General features: G+C 36.4%; 1 protein-coding gene across 2 annotated transcripts; it reads left to right on the forward strand.

The window, feature by feature from the left end:
* Positions 1–1,192: 1,192 nt before the first annotated feature.
* On the forward strand, positions 1,193–17,514 carry tmem248 (transmembrane protein 248). Of its 2 annotated transcripts, none has more exons than XM_015010948.2 (7): positions 1,193–1,560; positions 4,304–4,462; positions 5,178–5,466; positions 8,345–8,495; positions 10,599–10,782; positions 11,886–12,067; positions 13,810–17,514. In XM_015010948.2, exons 1-7 carry the CDS (start codon positions 1,558–1,560, stop codon positions 13,865–13,867), a joined length of 1,026 nt encoding a protein of 341 aa, XP_014866434.1. In that variant the 5' UTR covers positions 1,193–1,557; the 3' UTR covers positions 13,868–17,514. The 2 variants fall into 2 exon arrangements, with proteins under 2 accessions (XP_014866434.1, XP_014866435.1); XM_015010949.2 differs by having other exon boundaries at positions 1,194–1,560; positions 11,886–12,029.
* Positions 17,515–17,901: the final 387 nt, after the last annotated feature.

Consider the following 17,901-nt stretch of genomic DNA (forward strand, 5'->3'; position numbering starts at 1 on the left):
AAATTATGCTACGTATACAAAATAAATTCTCCCAAGATTATACAACTGAAAAACCGCGCAGACAATGAGTGTCTCTGTGTTTGTGCCAAGCCACTATCATCCGATAACTCCCAGTGTGACGTTCATTAGCTTGATGCAACACAAAGTAACTGCTAGCTACAAGCTGCACTGCAGACCATAGTGTGGCAGAACGGACGCATACCGCCCTCTGCTGTAGCGGAGGAAATAATGGTTAAGGCTGAAACAGTAAACATGTAAGTAGAAACCAAAAACTGATCAGCCTGGTTGTTTAAAATGTCGGCAAAGTGTTGATGTAAATCTCATTTCAAAAATAATATAACATTAAGACAACATTTCAGTTGCAGCAAGTAGTTTAAACTGTTTCGATACAGGCTCTGACATAATACAAATACAGAGGGATAATGAACAGAATGCTAATTTTCTTATTTAATTCATATGTTAAATATTGCATTTCCCATCCATGCATTTTGTGAGTTATGCTATTCTCTGAAAATAAAAGGTCGATATTCTGAGGTATTTGCTTCTTTTGAAAAACAAAACCCCTTTTGCTTTGTCGTTTTGACAAAGTTAGACATCTAATGTTTTGTTGCTCAAGAGTAAACTGTTGTGATCAAGTTTATACATCAAAATGGCAGAAATACGTTATTTACAATGAAAATTGAATATGGTGTGGGAAAAGAAAAATAAATGTACATTCACCCCCCCTACCCCCCCCCCCCAAAGATTCTTTATTAGATTCAAATCAGAACTTCAAATAACATTGCTTAGACAGAAGAAACATTTTATTACTTAAAACCTAATTTTACCATGGTATATTTACGATATAAATACTGCGCTGGTCTCCATACATATTTATGTTTGAAAAAAGGTGATTATTATTGCGTTGCTTTCAAAGAGTATCGGGAATCAGAGATGGTAAAACAGAAAATGGACTTTAAATTTATCAAATGATGCTACAGAAAATATATAAACTCAACAAAACCAGAAAAAGTCAAACTAAAAAAACAGCACAAAACAGCACAAAAATACACAGCAGGCCTGTGTGTCCCTTTCCCGGTGACCTTAAGGTTTCCCACGGTAACTTAACGCAACCACAGCCCCCAGCCATTTGTAAACACGCTAAATGCGTTATTGCTACGTAAATTCCATACTCCATTCTGTCCTCTACAGTCAACCGTAAATTTTCGAGCGTACATCTTGCGGGAATAACAAGACCGCGACTCTTCTCCCTACGCAAAGCGAGGACGCGCGGATCAGATGTCGGCAGGAAGATGTTGACGTTATTCCAAACCTAAAGATGAATATTTGTTTCTCTGACGAGTCACGGAAATATTAAAGGCGAAGAATGGGAAGCAGTATATGCGTTGTCTCGTATGCTGAAAACTTAGAGCGCAGACTTTTGTTTCTCGGCGATAAATTTAGAGGAGACTAGCTGCGTTGCAGCAACCTAGCTAGCGACATCGCAGCCCTTTTTGTGGCCCTCAGCGCTCCCTCCCAGCTACACCTAGCATCCCGTCGCTTGCACAACAAGGAAAAATGGTGAGTGGCGAGCTTTTTATCTAACTTTTATCACGTACGACATTTTCTGAAGCCTAGTTTGGTCCTTGCAGCAACGCCGATAGCTAGTTTAACCCGACAATTGTTTAACGAAACTAGCTAAACATGGTTCTTAATTAATATTTAAACCTGGGTAACAGTGTCATTTTTGTCTTAGCCAATAGATGAGAAGATCGTGTTCTCTTTTTATCTGTAACACTAGACATGCGAGGCTTATTAATTAGCCTATTACCTTGCTTTCTATATTCATATATTCCCTTGCTTTCAAATTTGAATTAGTATTTTCCCCAAAGGGAAATCTCATATCATCTAAGTATATTCAGAAAGTGGTTGTGGCTGGTGATGCTGTAGCAGTCGGTCTTCCAACGAACCTGAAGAGGCCTCTGACTGACAGTTGTTGCTGTATGACAGTCTGGTGACTCTGATGAAATATGACACATCTATGAAAACAAATGGGTTAAACTGGATTTCATTTAGTGGGATATGCATGTTGTGCCTGTCACAATAACAAATTTTGCTATATGATAAATTGTCCCTCAAATTTTTTTGTGATAAATGATAATATTGTCACATTGACAATACTGGGAGAGTTAAGGGAGGGAGACGGAGTAATTAGCATTTTTTAATGTATTTATTGTATTTAAGTTCTTTTATTAGACCACTTTTAATGTGTGTGGATGTGAATTAATGTGTGAGCAACAGACAATCTTAATTTCCCTATGGGATTAATAAAGTTTTTACCTTACCTTACCTTGAGACAATTTCCAACTAATATAACATTGGTTATATTAGTATTCCCACTCAAAGATAAATAAAACTTACATTTCTAAAGAATATTTAACACTGGACCTGGGGAAACATTTTAAATATCCAAACTATAAAAACATTCAAAACAGTAATTAAAACATATTATGAAGTCTGTCTAACTAAAATTGTATTTCAAAAAAATATTGGCTTAGATAGCTTTGACTTCATAACTTTGCACTACTTTGTTTTGCTCTATCACATAATATCCCAATTAAATACACTGAAGTTTGAGGTAATAGTTTGGCAACATGTAGAAATGTTCAAGAGGGTGTGAATACTTTGCTAAGCACTTTCCATGAATTATGGCTTCATTTAAAGGGTTTGTTCCTGACCTATGCTCCGTCTAAACAGCTTTTCCAACCAGCCGTTGATAAATGTGTGCAGCAGTGAATGGAGCTGCTGGTTTTGTTCTCTCCTGTGTTTGTGTATGCTATGCTTTACTTATCTGTTACCATGGAGATACCAGTCCTGTCATCGTTATTGTGAAATATGAGCCACATATAAACATGGGCATTAACTTGCATTTGTTGCTCAGGTCTGCAAATCAAATGCTGCTCCTTGTTTTATCATAACTGGGGCAGTTTTTAAGCTAAATAATATAAGAATGCACTGATGCATTTATATTACTGTTAAGACTGATACCTGATATATTTAACTGCATTCTAATTTTTTCCTACCTTTGGAACACAGTGAACAAACACAAACAGCAAAAAGATGGACATAAGTATCAGTTGGTAGTATCTGCCCCGTTTTACTTATCAGACCAGTACGTACCGATATGTTAAAAAAATCACCAATATTGGCCGATGCTGACATTTATAGCAATAATATTGTGCATCTATTATAATATATACCTTCCTGGATTGAAATCTTGTGATTATTACTTCAAATCTACAATGTCGTATTAGAGTCAATGGAGGTAGAAAAAAAAGAGTAATTTTTCACCAAAAACTCTCAAATTCTGTAGAAAAACTTGGTGATTCCTGAGTTTCAAAAGTTTACAATTTCCTAGTTTTGAAACTTAGACATTTCCATGTTTTTTTTTTTTTTGTTTTTTTTTTTTAAGGTTCCCAGTTTTCTACCTTTCAAACTGGGAAATGTCCTTGTTTTTTCTGGCTAATTTCTGAGCTTATTCTTAAAAATTTGAGTTGTTTTTTTTTTTTAAAGAAATGTTCTTTTTTTCTATCTGGAATGGCTCTAATACGCCATCATACGAACCTTTTGTTGACAGTCCATATAGTATTTAACCTACAAATGTTTACATACAAATATGAAAAAGAAAAAAAGAAAATTGTCTAAAAAGGGAAGCTAATGTTGGCACAAGATGGTAATATTATCGTTTCTGGCTTTGTAGTTGCATAAAATAAAGTAGAAAATATGAGTAGCATAGTTAATTGCAGTTTTAGGTCGTTATTGATTCTCCTTGCTGATAATGTGTGGTTTAAAGCAAAGCCACATTGAAGAGGCAGAGCTCTGCTATGCTAATTGTTCTCCTTCCATGGAACAATAAAGCTGGAGTGGTAACTTGTCAAAGCAGACTCTATTTTTTTTTGTGTTATATAGAAACATTAAAACCATTTATCAAAAATGAGTCATTGTTTTAGTTTCTGCCAGGAAGTGTCTCTGTGGCTGTAACTGTGATTGATCTTTCTCTAGTAAAGGGATGTGATGATGAATAGAAAGCAGCTCACTGGGAAAAAAAAGTTTCTGAATTAATGAGGCAGAGATGCAGCTCAGTGAAAAAGTGTTTGATCCCCAATTAATTGATGAATTGTCAGAATAATTTATTAACAAAGTAATTTTTTGTTGCACCCTGATCAAATCACCTTCATACCATTAATACAGTCCAGTGACCTCCAACTGGTCGACACCTTTTAATATGTTGGGTATGAAATGTTTTTTTTTTTTTTTTTTGTAGGTTTACCTGCTAAATCCCATAGAAAACCTAAGAGGCTACATCACCAACCGTCCACCTCTGGTCATTTTCATGATCAGTGTCAGTGCGGTGGCCATCGCCTTCCTGACCATCGGTTATTTCTTCAAGATTAAGGAGATAAAGTCTCCAGAGCTCACAGAGGTACGACAAATCCACATCACTCTTTAAAAAACAGTTTCCATTTAATTATCGTAAATGTTTTTCTCCAAGTTGCTCATTTTAGGAGGATAATTAGAGTGAAGTGTATGAAACCTTCAGGGTCTGTACAGGTGCTTGAAATTGTTGAAAATACTTGAATTTCTGTTGGGTGACTTTTTTTCCAAGCTTTTCTTACAATTAGGTGTTTTCAAAGTTTGGAAAGTGCTTGATCGCTGTATAAAGCCTTGCGTTATTCCAAATATAAAATTTTATTTTAGATTTTTTTTTTCTCCCTGCCTGCTCCAGAATGTAAAATACTATCACATGACATTATTAGCAACAGCAGTAAATGATGTCATTTAATAGTGAATTGAAACTGTTTGCTTTACTTTATTTGTATATTTTTTTTATCTCCAAACTGGACCTGGAGATGTTAGAAAACTTACTTTGAAATGCTTGAAGTGCTTGAATTTTTTAGTTTAAGGGGGAAAAGTGGACAAACTCTGATCTTTGCTTCATTGACTTTGTAAATGTGTAAAGCTGTAATTGCAGACTGCAGAAAGTGAAAGCAAACTCTGATGTTGTGCTGTTCTGTGTCTGAACACCCTGAGCAGAAGCTGCATGAAGGATTTGCATTTCAGTGTAGGCAGGATGCAAATCTCAACAATTCGGTGCAGAAAACCTCAATTAGTTTAATAAGTTTAGATTTGTGCCTCAGGACTGGAACACGTTCCTGTTGCGCTTCAACGACCTGGACTTCTGCGTGTCGGAGAACGAGACGATAAAGCACGGCCTGAACGAGTCGACCACCCCGGAGAGCCTGGTGGTGACCAGCGGCCAGGCCCGCTCCAGCACACAGCCCCCCCTGCTGTTGGAGGACTCGGGTCCCATCAACATCTCCGTCTCCATCACCCTCACGCTGGACCCTGTGCGGCCGTTTGGAGGCTACTCCCGCAACATCACCCACCTGTACGCCACAGTGCTGGGGCAGCAGGTCGGCCTGTCAGGTGGGTGTGCAGCTAGATGGATGGAATTCATTCCTTCTGTCTGGGTTTGTCAGGTGACTGTATTTGAATGTAGCGAGCCAACAATAGCTGCATTTCCATTGACCCTATAGTTGCACAATTTGACATGGAAAATAAAATTGCTTAATGGAAACGCCAATTTAAAAAAAAGTTTCTGAACTAGTATGAGATGGTTTTTTGGCTGTATCAAAATTAGTGTATTTTACAAAACTGCAATGGAATCACTTTTTTTTCATCACACAAGTCATGTGATCAACAACTGGACGTTCACACTGGAGCAAACCACAAAGACGACGACAGGAAGGAGTGGAAGGATGATGCTGTGGAATGTTTTCAATCTCTTATCGCGTTAACAAATGTGATTTTCTTCCGTTTCTTATTTAATGGAAACACTGCAATTTGAAATTGTGTTTCTTTGACATTAGTGGAATATCAACATAGTTTTATGCACATTCTATGCTTACACTTTGTGCTACTGCAGCATTGTGTAGTGGTGACACAATGCTTGTCTATTTGTGGTCCATTTCCCAATAGGGAAGCGTCGATCTACCGATATCAGAGGTTTAGAACCGGCCAATACGATCTGTATAGAAAAACAGCTGAATTGACTTAAAATGTTTCCATTTCTAAATGCATAGATATACTGAGTAACAACTTTGTTTGATAAACCTGCACTAACACAGCACACTCAAATGCACCAATTGCTTTACAAGCTTGGTCAAACAACACAAGTTTAATTTGTTCAGTCAGTGCATACAACTAGAACAACCAATGTTAAATAAATAATAAAGAAACAACAGGTTGGCTACTTTGGTCAAACATGTAAAAATAAAGAGCAGCAAACCTTCTTTCAAATGGTTCAGAAAGTATACTTAGGAATTCTAAATATAATGTAAAATAAATAATAAAGCATGACATCACTCAGAGCACAAAGCATAGAATTAGAACAGATCTGCACTTGCGGATCTGGCACATTGTCACTGACATCTGATCTAGATTTTGTTTCTATTTCAGGATATTAATATCTGATTGGTTCACTTCTAGTTGCTGCTGTAGATTTTTACTTTTAAGGTCTTGAGAGTTTCTCAGGCAGCATATGTATGTTTTTGTGGTCAGGAATCAAACAGGAGCTTGAAATCTTTGAAAATCCTTGAATTTCAAGATTTGGAATGTGCTTGATATTCAAAATTATAATAATGTCCAGTCTAAATTTGGAAAACGATACTTACAATTGAAACCAAATGTTTAAAGAAAAAAAAATGCCAACACATGTTTTTTCACCATCTTAAGGTAAATCAGACTAAACTGTTTTTTGTCTTAGGTCAGTTAGAGTTACCAAAATAGTTCCTATTTGCTAAATATCAGAAATCTTAGCAATAATATTTTTTAGAGATTTTTTTGTGACTTTTTTGGACCAGTCAGCTATATAGGGTGTGTGTGAAAAACATTTCAAAACATACATTTTTATTTTATTTTTTGCCTTGTCCCTGCTGTAGGATGTAAAATACCAGCACAAGATATTAATAAATTATATAACGTAATGAATTTAAACTTCATCTTTAGTTCATTTATATTATTTTTATCTACAGTGTGGTGCTGGAAAAGTTTCAAAGCTTACACTGAAATTCCTTGAAAAGTTCTTGAATTTTACTGTGGGAAAAGTGTACAAACCTGGTACGATACCTGAGTGAGTGTTTTCACAACTTTTTTGTTTCTTTGGTTTTCTCTGCTCACAGCTCGTCACAGTAAAATACTTTAATACTATGCCAAGGCAGACCTTTTTACTCAGCCTGGTGTATGTAAACTTCTGGTTTCAACTGTAGATGAATGATTTGGCTTTAACATCTAAAACTCATGTTTTAAAACGGATAACCAAAGCAAATAGAAAGGCGTGCAAATATTTAGCGTCGGTGTGGATTTAATCTAACATCAACAGGATGAGCCTGCTCTGATGAAGGTGTTTTTCCTGGGAAAGGTCAACCTGCTCTCTCTCTTATCAAGTTTAAAACTGCTTTAAATGTCACGCACACTTAGAGTCAAACACATTTTGCAAGCATGTAGATAAAATCCGCTGTGGGAAAGTGAAGGAATGTGGGAAAATGTAGCATCTGCAGGCAGAAACTTGACCATGGAACTGAAACCCTGGAGGTGAAGCAGACTGCAGAGTTTCTGCTGCGGCTGCATCAAGCCACAGTTTGAAGACATCAGATCGAAACTGTTACTTTCTGGCTTTGCTATTTGTTTGGGGTTATCGTTCCACCGGAAGGGGAACCTCCAATCTTTTCTGGAGAATTGTTCAGGTTGTCATCCAGTTTTGGTCTTTATTTAGCTCCATCCATGTTGTCAATCCACACAGTGATACCGCCGCTACCATACTTCCTGTGAGAATAGGTTGGTTTTTATAGATTTTGATGACTGTCTGGTGGGTTCCCGGGTATTTATGGTGCTGTTTATTCTCTAACAAATCTTCTGATTTATGAACTGTAACTTAACTTAAAAAGCTTGGCAGGTTATAAATTACTTCTCAGTCACTGCTCCATGGTCTCCATCTAATTTTCCTTTCAATCCTCTGTCATATCCTGTAGTCCACCTGATAATCTTCTTAAGTCCTTTTTCCATTAAATAAATCTTGCATAAGCCCACAAACCCAGTCTGTCATTCATTATTAAGGAAGTAGTTTAATAATATTGTTGCTGAGGCTCTCAGATTTTCTGCTTATGCAACTTGCTGCTGCATTAAAAGCAGGTAAAACATTGCCCCTGCAAACTTTTATGCAGTTTATTGATTGAGTAGTCTCCTCTGTACTTCATCAACATGTTGGCATTTAAAGAACGCTCTGCTGTGGTGTCTGTGATTTCAGGCCGGGAAGCCCATGAAGAAATAAACATCACGTTCACTCTGCCCGTGTCCTGGAACTCGGATGACTGTGTGCTGCACGGCCACTGTGAGCAGGTGGTGTTCAGCACGTGCATGACCATCACAGCAGCCAGCAATATCTTCCCAGTCACAGTGTGAGTTGGACGGTTTCCCACAGTTTGCTGTTAGCCTCTCCTCTATGTGTAGAAAAAAAATGCTTGTATTTCCAGATTCTTTTCTATTAAATAAATCAGAAGTTAAATATCCTATCTATAAATTTCTACGTCACACCTTCCGTTTAAAGGGACAGTGTAATGTGAAATCAACTTTATTGAGCTTTAAATCATTTTATCATTACTATGTTATTCCCTTATCAAAAACATACCTGGAGTGTTGCCTACTTTCATGCATTTTTGAGAAATCCTTGAATCTCCATAGCAACCACTCAGCTCTGCAAAACGCCTGGGTGGATCTAGCCCCGCCTTTGAGACGCAGCTCCTCCCCAGAACTGCAGATTTCCAAACTTCCGCCTCACAGAGCGCAACTCCCCCACAAAGCTCCTTCAGACTAGCCAGCAGCATTTAGCAAACACCTGGTGGAACTGCGTATCCGCTGAGCTCATTATACAGGCTACTTCTCAGTGCAACGCTGGTAAAAGCATTGTTAAAGTGTCAATAGAGGAGCCATGTTTGATGACTTCATGAAGTCATCACAGCATGAAGTCACAGTTGGAGTTTCAGAAAGAGCAGGAGTTTTTAAAGAGACAGGCCCAATTTCAAGATGTTAAATTACGATGTAAAATTTATTTTAAGTCATATTTAATATATAGCATTTTCATAACAACTGAAGGTATCATTGTTACTTTACTGAATTAGCATTTTTAGAATTTATCTGAAAAAAATAATTTAGGGGAAGCTAAGAGTGTTGAATGTTTTCAAAGTTAACAAAAGCTAAAGCACTAATCAAAAAATTAGCCTAGCTAACTACAACTAAGTTGGATTAGACAACACTGAACACCAAATTCTGTAGAAGCTTTTATTTACTTTGACTTTCAATTCAAGTCAACTTACAGAATAAATTACTGAAATAAAAGGCAGTTTTTTGTTTGTTTGTAATTTTCTTAAAGAAAAAAAAGTGAGAAAATTAAAATTGGATTTGGTATTAAAACAAATCTGAGATTTTATTTTTAAGCTGACCATACTATGAGTCACAAGTCATTAGGTTGGGGGTCCTGAGATCCTCTTTAGAAACTAAAGTATAAAAATGATCTCGTTGAAGCATATTCATGCTATAACTGCAGGATTTACAGATTTATTAAAGGAACATTTAAAAGCTCCGTGAATCTCTTCTGCTGTTATTTTATGGGTTTGTTTCTGAAAAGTTTGCATCATGTTTTTGCCTCTATCCATCCCTGAGAGTAGGATAAAACCCCAGGGTTGCTGTTTCACTCTTTTACCCCCACATAACAGCTCCTCTGTGATTTACCAACAGCTTATGTAGTTGTGGTGTTTGATCTCGTCAACAATTCAACACCTGCAAATCTTTCTGCTTTAATCCGTCCTTCTGCACAGTGAACTGTTACAGCTTTAGTTTGAAATGTAAGAGGGAACCTGCGTCAGATGTAGCATCAGATATGCTGCTGTAAATTTGCAGAAGCAAAAAACAAACAATTATAGATAAGTAAATAAAAATAATAATAAAAAAATTGTAAAAACATGCTCCAGGTTGTTAGAAAACCTCAGGGATGTGATGTAGCTTTCTGCAATTAAACAGTAACTGTAGAAACAAACATGAATAAATAAATACATAAATAAAGATACACAAATATTGTGGTTTAGAGTTTATCAGCTTTATTCTGATGCCGGGTGGTGTTTTATTCTTAGAGTTGAATACTTAAAGTAGATTATTATTTTTTCTGTTTCACTTTTAGTCATTTAAGAGAAACATATTTGTTAAAATCTGTTCATTGGTCCAGCTTCTCCTGCCCTGCAAGATGCTTATTATCCACTGAATGAACTGCAATATGAGAATAAGTATGCCTGGAATCTGCTTCTATAAAAATTTTAATAAAAATATTTGAAACAAAAAAAGTGTGCCTGGAATCTACTTAGACTTCCCAGTTTTTCCCACTTACTCTTCCTTCAGTTCCTTTTTAAAACAACTTGATTCATTGATGCCAAGTCAATATTTCATTTTGAAATGGTCGCTTCAAAAGTCAACAAATCACTTGATTGTGTGTTTTGTGTTTCCCTGTGCAGGCAGCCGCCGCACTGCGTCCCAGAGACGTACACCAACGCTACATCCTGGTACAAGGTGTTCACCACAGTCCGTGACTCGGACACCAAGTACAGTCAGGACTACAACCCCTTCTGGTGTTACAAAGGAGCTATCGGCAAAGTGTATCATGCACTCAACCCCAAACTCACCGTCATTGTCCCAGATGTGAGTTCCAGGTTTCCATTTTCAAGAAGCTCAAAAAATGTTTTTACTTTCTTTTAAGTTGACTATTAAAAAAATGTAATATTAAAATCTCACATGCCTTTTACTTCATGAGTGACAGAAGAGGAAGGCTGGTTTGCCTCCTTAACATTTACACAGACTAAACTAGGTTTGTCTCTTGGAGAGGTAAATAAGCTGTTGGAAGTCTACCAGACAGGGAGAGAGGTTTTTGATTGCATCACATTTTTTTATTTCCTGGCACCAGCTGACCTTGCACCATCAGCAGCAGTGTGAAAAAGCCTGCAAAAAGCTGCTAAAATGACAGAAATTCACTGTAAAAACTCCCATCATTACTTGTTTTTCTCTCGCTGCTCTGAAAGCCGAGAAAAGCACAGACTTTAGCCGCCAGGATTTATTCAACTTCACAGCTGCGATCCTGGTGATCCTGCTGTCCTGGTCAACAGTTCAAGCTTTTCCATTGTGCTCACTGGTCAACAGAAACTGGTTCATATTGAGTTTTATTATGGAGTTACTTCTATTTTAGTGTCTATGATGATTTGGATTCCTAAAGTATGGTTGATAAATTGAATAACTCAGATTTAAACTTTTCAGATGTTTAAATATTTATTGGATTTTTTTGGAAATCCAATAAATATTTGATGCCAATATTTGGAAATTACAGGATAGCTTCTTATGAGGTCGTACTGGGATATATTTAGAAAATTAGGGGAAAAAACCTAACCTCAGACAAACCTGAAATAGAAGATATAAATCTTTCAACTTCATGTCTTTGTCTACATGTTAGAAGGTGAGCAGATTAGAAGGATGAATAGATGACGAGCGGATGGATAGATGGATGGATGGTTGGTTGAACTTGTTTATCCTTGCAGGCAGCTGTGGTGACTCTCAGATCATTATTTTTATTTGACCAGGAAAATTCCAATCCCAATTAAAAATGTCTTTTACATCAAGTCGCCATGCAGTACTGTTTCCTAAAGGGGGCGCTAGTAAAATATGTAGAGCTTTACCTTGTACTTATCTCCCTCAGAGGGAAATTTTAGTAATTTGATCAATGAGGGCATATTTATAGACTCTTTTCTCTCCAGGACGACCGCTCCCTCATCAACCTGCACCTGATGCACACTAGCTACTTCCTGTTTGTCATGGTCATCACTATGTTCTGCTATGCAGTCATAAAGGGGCGGCCTGGCAAGGTGCGACAAACCATCCCTGACTTCTGTCCTGAGAAGGTACAACAGACACCAGCAGTGCTTTATGACCTCAACAGGTAGTTTCAGCCAAGCATCAGCTGACCTCTGATTGGTCCTAAGACACAATCCAATCACACTGCTGCTTTTCTTCTCATTTCTTCAAACCTGCTTATACTACCCACTTTCATCTGCTATTAAAGGAGTTTAAGTGGAGGTGTTGTCTGTAGTTTTGTTGGAATGTAATGAAGAAGCTTCACTTATTAACCCCCAAAGAAAAGCTCTTCGTCTTTTTCTTTTTCAACACTTCATAAGGTTGACACCTACAGAGAGATGAACCTTTGACCTTTACCATGTTTATCACTTTTGTTGTCGATGAGTCTCCTTTGGCAAACTGGCTGGAAGTCATAAAAGTTCATAGCAGAATAATTTCATTACAGATATAATCATTCTTTTTACATTTTCTTGCCTTCCCCTTATTCATCCTGTAAGTTCTTTCTTCTTTTTTCTTTTCCTTTTTTCCATTTTTCCTTTTTTTAAGCCTTTTTTTTTGCCTCTTTCCACTTTTTTCTTTATTTCTTTTTCCTTTTCTTTTGTCTTTTATTTAGTTTTTAATTCCTTTTTCTCTTTCCTTTTTTTCAGTTTCTCTGTTTTAGAAATTTTTCTTCCCTTCATTTTTTTCTTTTTCCTCTTTTCTTTTTTGTCCTGTTTTTGTTTTTGTTCTGCTTTTTTGTTTTCTACCTCTTTTTTTGTTTAATCTTCTGTGAAGTTGCCATTGTTAAACTTGACAGACTCTTCCAGACTTTGATCTGGATAGTTTTACTTGTTCTAGCTTCTGCTAGCCATGCTAACATCATTTTTAGGTTTGTTTTCCACCTTAACATTGAACATTTGTTGAATTTTTCATCTTTTAACTATTAGAGACTTTGACAGCATAATTGTTGGAGATGGACTATAAACTGCAAAGCATGTCAAATATTTATTTAATGGCAGCCATGCATGCATTTTTAGATGTTTTAGTATTATGTAGAGTACATTTAAGCTGCACACTGCATCACTGAAAACAATGCAGTCTCATCCCCTTTATTTTTTAATATGTAGTTAAAATAAAATTGTCCCATTGACTTTTAAGAGGAATGCAGTGTACACCCTTGAATTTAGAGTTTGACCATTTATTGTTTTATAGTCCTTTTTATTTCCTCCGAGTCTGTAGAGGTGATCCCACCATTAATGGTAAAATCTCATCGCTCTGCAGTTCATAAAATACACAACCTCTAAAAGTCTGGGATCGAGTCAGGTTTAACACTGAAGACCTTCAAAAGAAGATTAATTTAATTTCTTTTGGTTAATTAACATATTCTTCCATGACCGAACAGTTTAGTTCACAAGAGCAGTAATGGTCAAAACATATTTCTCTGGTCTACTAAAAAAGAATAAAAAGGATTTCATAAGATTGCATTTTTCTTTGTCAGTATTTTGAGTGTTTATCCCTTTTTATAGATTCTGTTATTCTGTCTGACCTGTTTAAAATTGACTCTTGCATTTTTGGGAGGCAACAATAACTTTTTAGACTCTAATGGGGAAATACTCTAAATGTAAAAACACTGAAAATGGAAATACAACATTTTTCCCACTGAAAAACTCTTTTCATCTCGACTGTAAATTTATAAAAGTCTAATTTCTCTCACAAAATTGTCTCTTAATTTTATGCTTTTCTAACACTGGATAAATCAGACCAAACTGAAAATCAAAGAAACCTCTCTGCTTCGTTTTCTGTCGAAAGCTGAACTAACTTGCATTTATTTCTTGCTTTTTTTGACAGGTGGCGCTGTCAGAGGGTTAAAAAGACAGCAGAGAGCTCTGCCAGAGGTTACCTGTAACATGGACTCAGAAACACAGAAGAAATGAAAAAAATACATCCCAGTTGCCTAGTGATCCCTGGAAATACATGAAGGGGTACAAACGCTCTGTGAATGCATTACTCTCGCAATGTTGGGGTTTCTCCAACCAAAGATATACAAGTGCCTGTATCTGTGGTGTAAATATTTGTTGGTTTTCTTGATTATTCTGTGCAAAAGCTCTTGTTTATTTTTGTTTGGGATTGTTTAGCCCCCCTTCCCTCCATGTTCCCCATGTGCCATCCCAGGACCGCTAGATAAACACAGATGAAGGCCGGACTCAGTAACTTTACTGTGAATTTTCCCTGGAGCCGCTTTTAAACTGATCTTAAAAACTTGGTGGGTCATTTGAAATGTAGTTGAGTAGTTAGAGGTCCTCTCAGATCAAACAGCGAGGAGAATGAAAGAAGTCAGAAAAACAATTTAACTCTTATTTATTTTACACCTACAATCTTAAAGAAAATCTCATCCATTAATATATGGGTGGTATCCGATCAGTCCAATCATTTCTGCATATTTTGGGTTGACAAACAGATTTCACCCAGAAAGCGTCTTTGCCTTATTTTTCTCCCTCATCACCTATCTTGCTCCCATTTCGCCTCACTTTGTGTAGTTTTTAGTGGACATCTTTCCAGCTGCACCTGGAAACATAACGCAGTAACATCTTGCCTTACCCGCGGTGGACCAGCTGAAATCAGACGAGACCTGACCCACCTTCATACCTTCACAGACCAACGTTTATTTTGGATGTTTCCTGCTGATTATTAGGCCTGTTGTTGCTAAATGACTGTCTGCTTTTCTTTTCGTCTTTGTTGTTCTATTTAAAGCTCCAGTGTGTTGTGTATATAGTGACACCCGGTGGCAAAATTCAGAAATTGCAACAAAATGAACTCCCAGAAACTACGTATCAGCGAAAGAATAATAATTTTTACTTATTTCTTCATTTTTCCTCTTACCCCAAAATGTCACACACTGGAACTCAATATTTAAACCATCCATCAATTATATTCTTGAGCCACTTGAAAGTGCAATTTCACACCAGTTGCACATCTTCAGTTTTTTTTTTTTTGCATATTTGGAGCACCTTCATAATTCTGGCACATTTTGTTTTATTTTCATCGAGATCACATGTAAACTGTCTCAAATTCAATAAACTGGTCTGCATCTGTGTAAAAAATGATCATATTAACTTACTAGCTAGTGCTGTCAAAACGTAAATCCAGATTAAATCAACCGCTTGACAGCATCATTCAGAGGCGGTGGTACATTTATGTCAGGGGCTATTTAAAAAAAAAAAAAAAAAAAAAGCTCGTCAGCACTTAACAGATGTATTTCTACATAACAGTCTTGCTGACCATTTAATTGCAACCGCTTCACTGCATTAATACTACCACATATTTACCATTGGACATAAATCCTTTAGACAAAAAGGGGCAAAACCCCACAGCTGTGTGAATAAGCGTGAGTGGGTTTGGGATATTTGTAGATTAAAAAGGTGGCTGTAGACTGACATGCTCTGAAATCTCCTTCATAGAGACTTTTTTTATAAACACCTGGAAAGATGTTCTATCACTGAGTTGGCCTCATTCTTAGATCAGTTACTGTTATTCACTATGATCCTGACATTTATTGTCAGGAAATTTGAGCTTTCTTATGTTTAGAAATGTACAAACAAATCTAAACAAAATGTGACTTATTTAGAAATGGTAAGCTGTGATTTATTTTTTTATTTTTTTTTTTTTTTTTAAGCAAAATTTTCTTGTTGACCATATTGCGATCTTGAGAGTAGTGAGAAACCCCAAACCTGGATGTGATTATAATTTGACAGGTAAAAATAGTACGAAGGATGACGGAGAAAAAAAAAAAAAACGTCTAGCGCAACCTCTGGCCTGGACTATACTGGACTCTATTTGCATTTCAATGCCTAGAGTCACACGCATTCTGGCATCTTATGAAAATTTTCAATTTAAACCGATTTCATGCTTTTAGTTTTATTACCACATCCACAATTTACACATCAACATGTAGGCATTTTTCTTTATTTTCAAAAAATGTGTCTATCATTCTTCTATGACTCGCTGTTTTTTAGTAAATACCCCAAGACCGACGAGCATGCATTAAGCTTCATTTACTCCCATTATATTTCTATGGTGTTTGTTTTCCAATTGGTTTCTTTGACTCGTCATATCTCCAACTTTAAACACAAAAGAGGCATAGAAATTCACACGTAGCCACCAGAAGGTTCTTCTAGTGACTGTTCATGAATATGTGCAATATGGCTCATAGTTTAGGCGCTGTAAGTGTTTATTTGGGGGTTAAATGTCTTTTTGGTAAGCTCTCCACGGCAACCGGCGACTCAGCAATTCTTGTTTTCATTTTTTTTCCCTCGGCTTGCTCAGCATGTATGTTTTGGGCAAAAGTTTCATTGGTTTCCTTCCAAATTTATCGCATATTATATATATATATATATATATATATATATATATATATATATATATAGTACAAGAACACAAACTCTGTTAATTTAAGTGTGTTATCACAACCTAACCTCCCAACAGTCTCTATGGAGGAGAAGCAGAGTTATAAGATCTACTGTGTGCCTGCTTGTCATGTTGTATGGTTTTGTTTCCCAGTTGTGGTTGCCGGTAACTTTGACTTACCTCTGTACTATAATTTTGTTTCATATTTAATGTACCTGTTGAATGTACTTTTTTATAAGCAGCATAATCTAAATCTGAGATGCAACAATTCCAAGTGAGTTTAAACTATGATATAATTTGTTTTTCTCTTTATTTTGTGTCAGTTTGAAAGGCTTTACTTGAATCCAGTTTTTGTTTGAGTGGTTTTTACATGTTATAAGATGTATCTTTTTGTGGTAAGATTTAATTGTGTGGTATCAGATGCTCTATTTTTCTTTTGGTTTGTGTGTTGGTGAATGGTTGAAAACTGTTTTTTGTTTTCTGAACAAAGTCTTCCTGATTCAGATGTATCACAATCTATTTATCATCTCATTTGCTTCCACTGTTGTTGCTTTGAAGTCTAGTAGCTCATTCTTGACAGACCTGTGTGATGGATGGAAACTGGGTGTGTGGTTGATCATAGTTGCCAAACTGTCATTATTATCATGTGTAACCTGAATTTGCCTGCTTCTTATCCATGTTTGAGTGATTTTATTTTTTATTTTTTTGCTAGAATTGCCTCTGATTTACTGCAGATTGCCTTAACATTGTCCAGTTTTACTTTTCTTTGCTTCACATATTGTAAATCACGCCGACTTAAGAAACAAATCAAGTGTACACTTAAAGGTTTTTGGGTTTTCAATGCAGTTTTACATGCTCCTTTTACGTTGTTCCGTTTTAAAATGATGGTTGCTCTACAAAATAACCTTAAATGCAGTGCCGTCATTACACTCCCCTATCCTCCCGACACGTTAGCAGCGCTTTTACGCAAGTATTAAGCCAACTCTGTGCCTTCTGCACTGTCCAGCTGCATCCTCCTCCCTGTACATACACTAGATAGGACCATAGGTTTCCATGTGGCTAAGGTGTCATTCAAACCCCTATTTCTCTTCAGTGGAACTGCTGTAAATGAATTCAAATTTAAATAAAGAAATTGTCTCAGAAGTTCAACGTCTTTGTCTCCCTGACTGTTCTTTAATCCAGTTACTTTGCTGTTATCACGGTTTCTGTGGGAAAATTAATGAGCTGTCGGAATAAATGAAGTAAAACCAATAAATTAAATGTGGTGGAAATATTGCGTTCTGAAAGTTGGATGAGTTTTGGAATTAAAAGATAAGAATGGACAGATTTTTATTTTTGAACATTGTATTAAAAGACTAAAGCTGACAATGTTCTTGGAACCGAACTTCTATAATTTTCATTTGATTAAGAATTATGAGTTTTCTCAAGGCCTGTGAAAAAGTATTAAACATTCCCCTCCAGATTTCTTGTCTTTGGTCATAAATGTTTCAGTTTATTAAACCAGTTTGAAAATCATGCAAAGATATTGTCATTAAA

This window comes from Poecilia mexicana, unplaced genomic scaffold (genome assembly GCF_051168715.1).
Source record: "Poecilia mexicana isolate PSO_F unplaced genomic scaffold, ASM5116871v1 scaffold_14, whole genome shotgun sequence".
Classification (NCBI taxonomy): domain Eukaryota; kingdom Metazoa; phylum Chordata; class Actinopteri; order Cyprinodontiformes; family Poeciliidae; genus Poecilia; species Poecilia mexicana.

Excerpts from the sequence above, each read along its gene's own strand:
- tmem248 (XM_015010948.2), top strand. Across the intron at positions 8,496-10,598 it reads AATATCTTCCCAGTCACAGT|GCAGCCGCCGCACTGCGTCC; the intron begins GTGAGTTGGACG and ends TTCCCTGTGCAG. Across the intron at positions 12,068-13,809 it reads GTGCTTTATGACCTCAACAG|GTGGCGCTGTCAGAGGGTTA; the intron begins GTAGTTTCAGCC and ends TTTTTTTGACAG.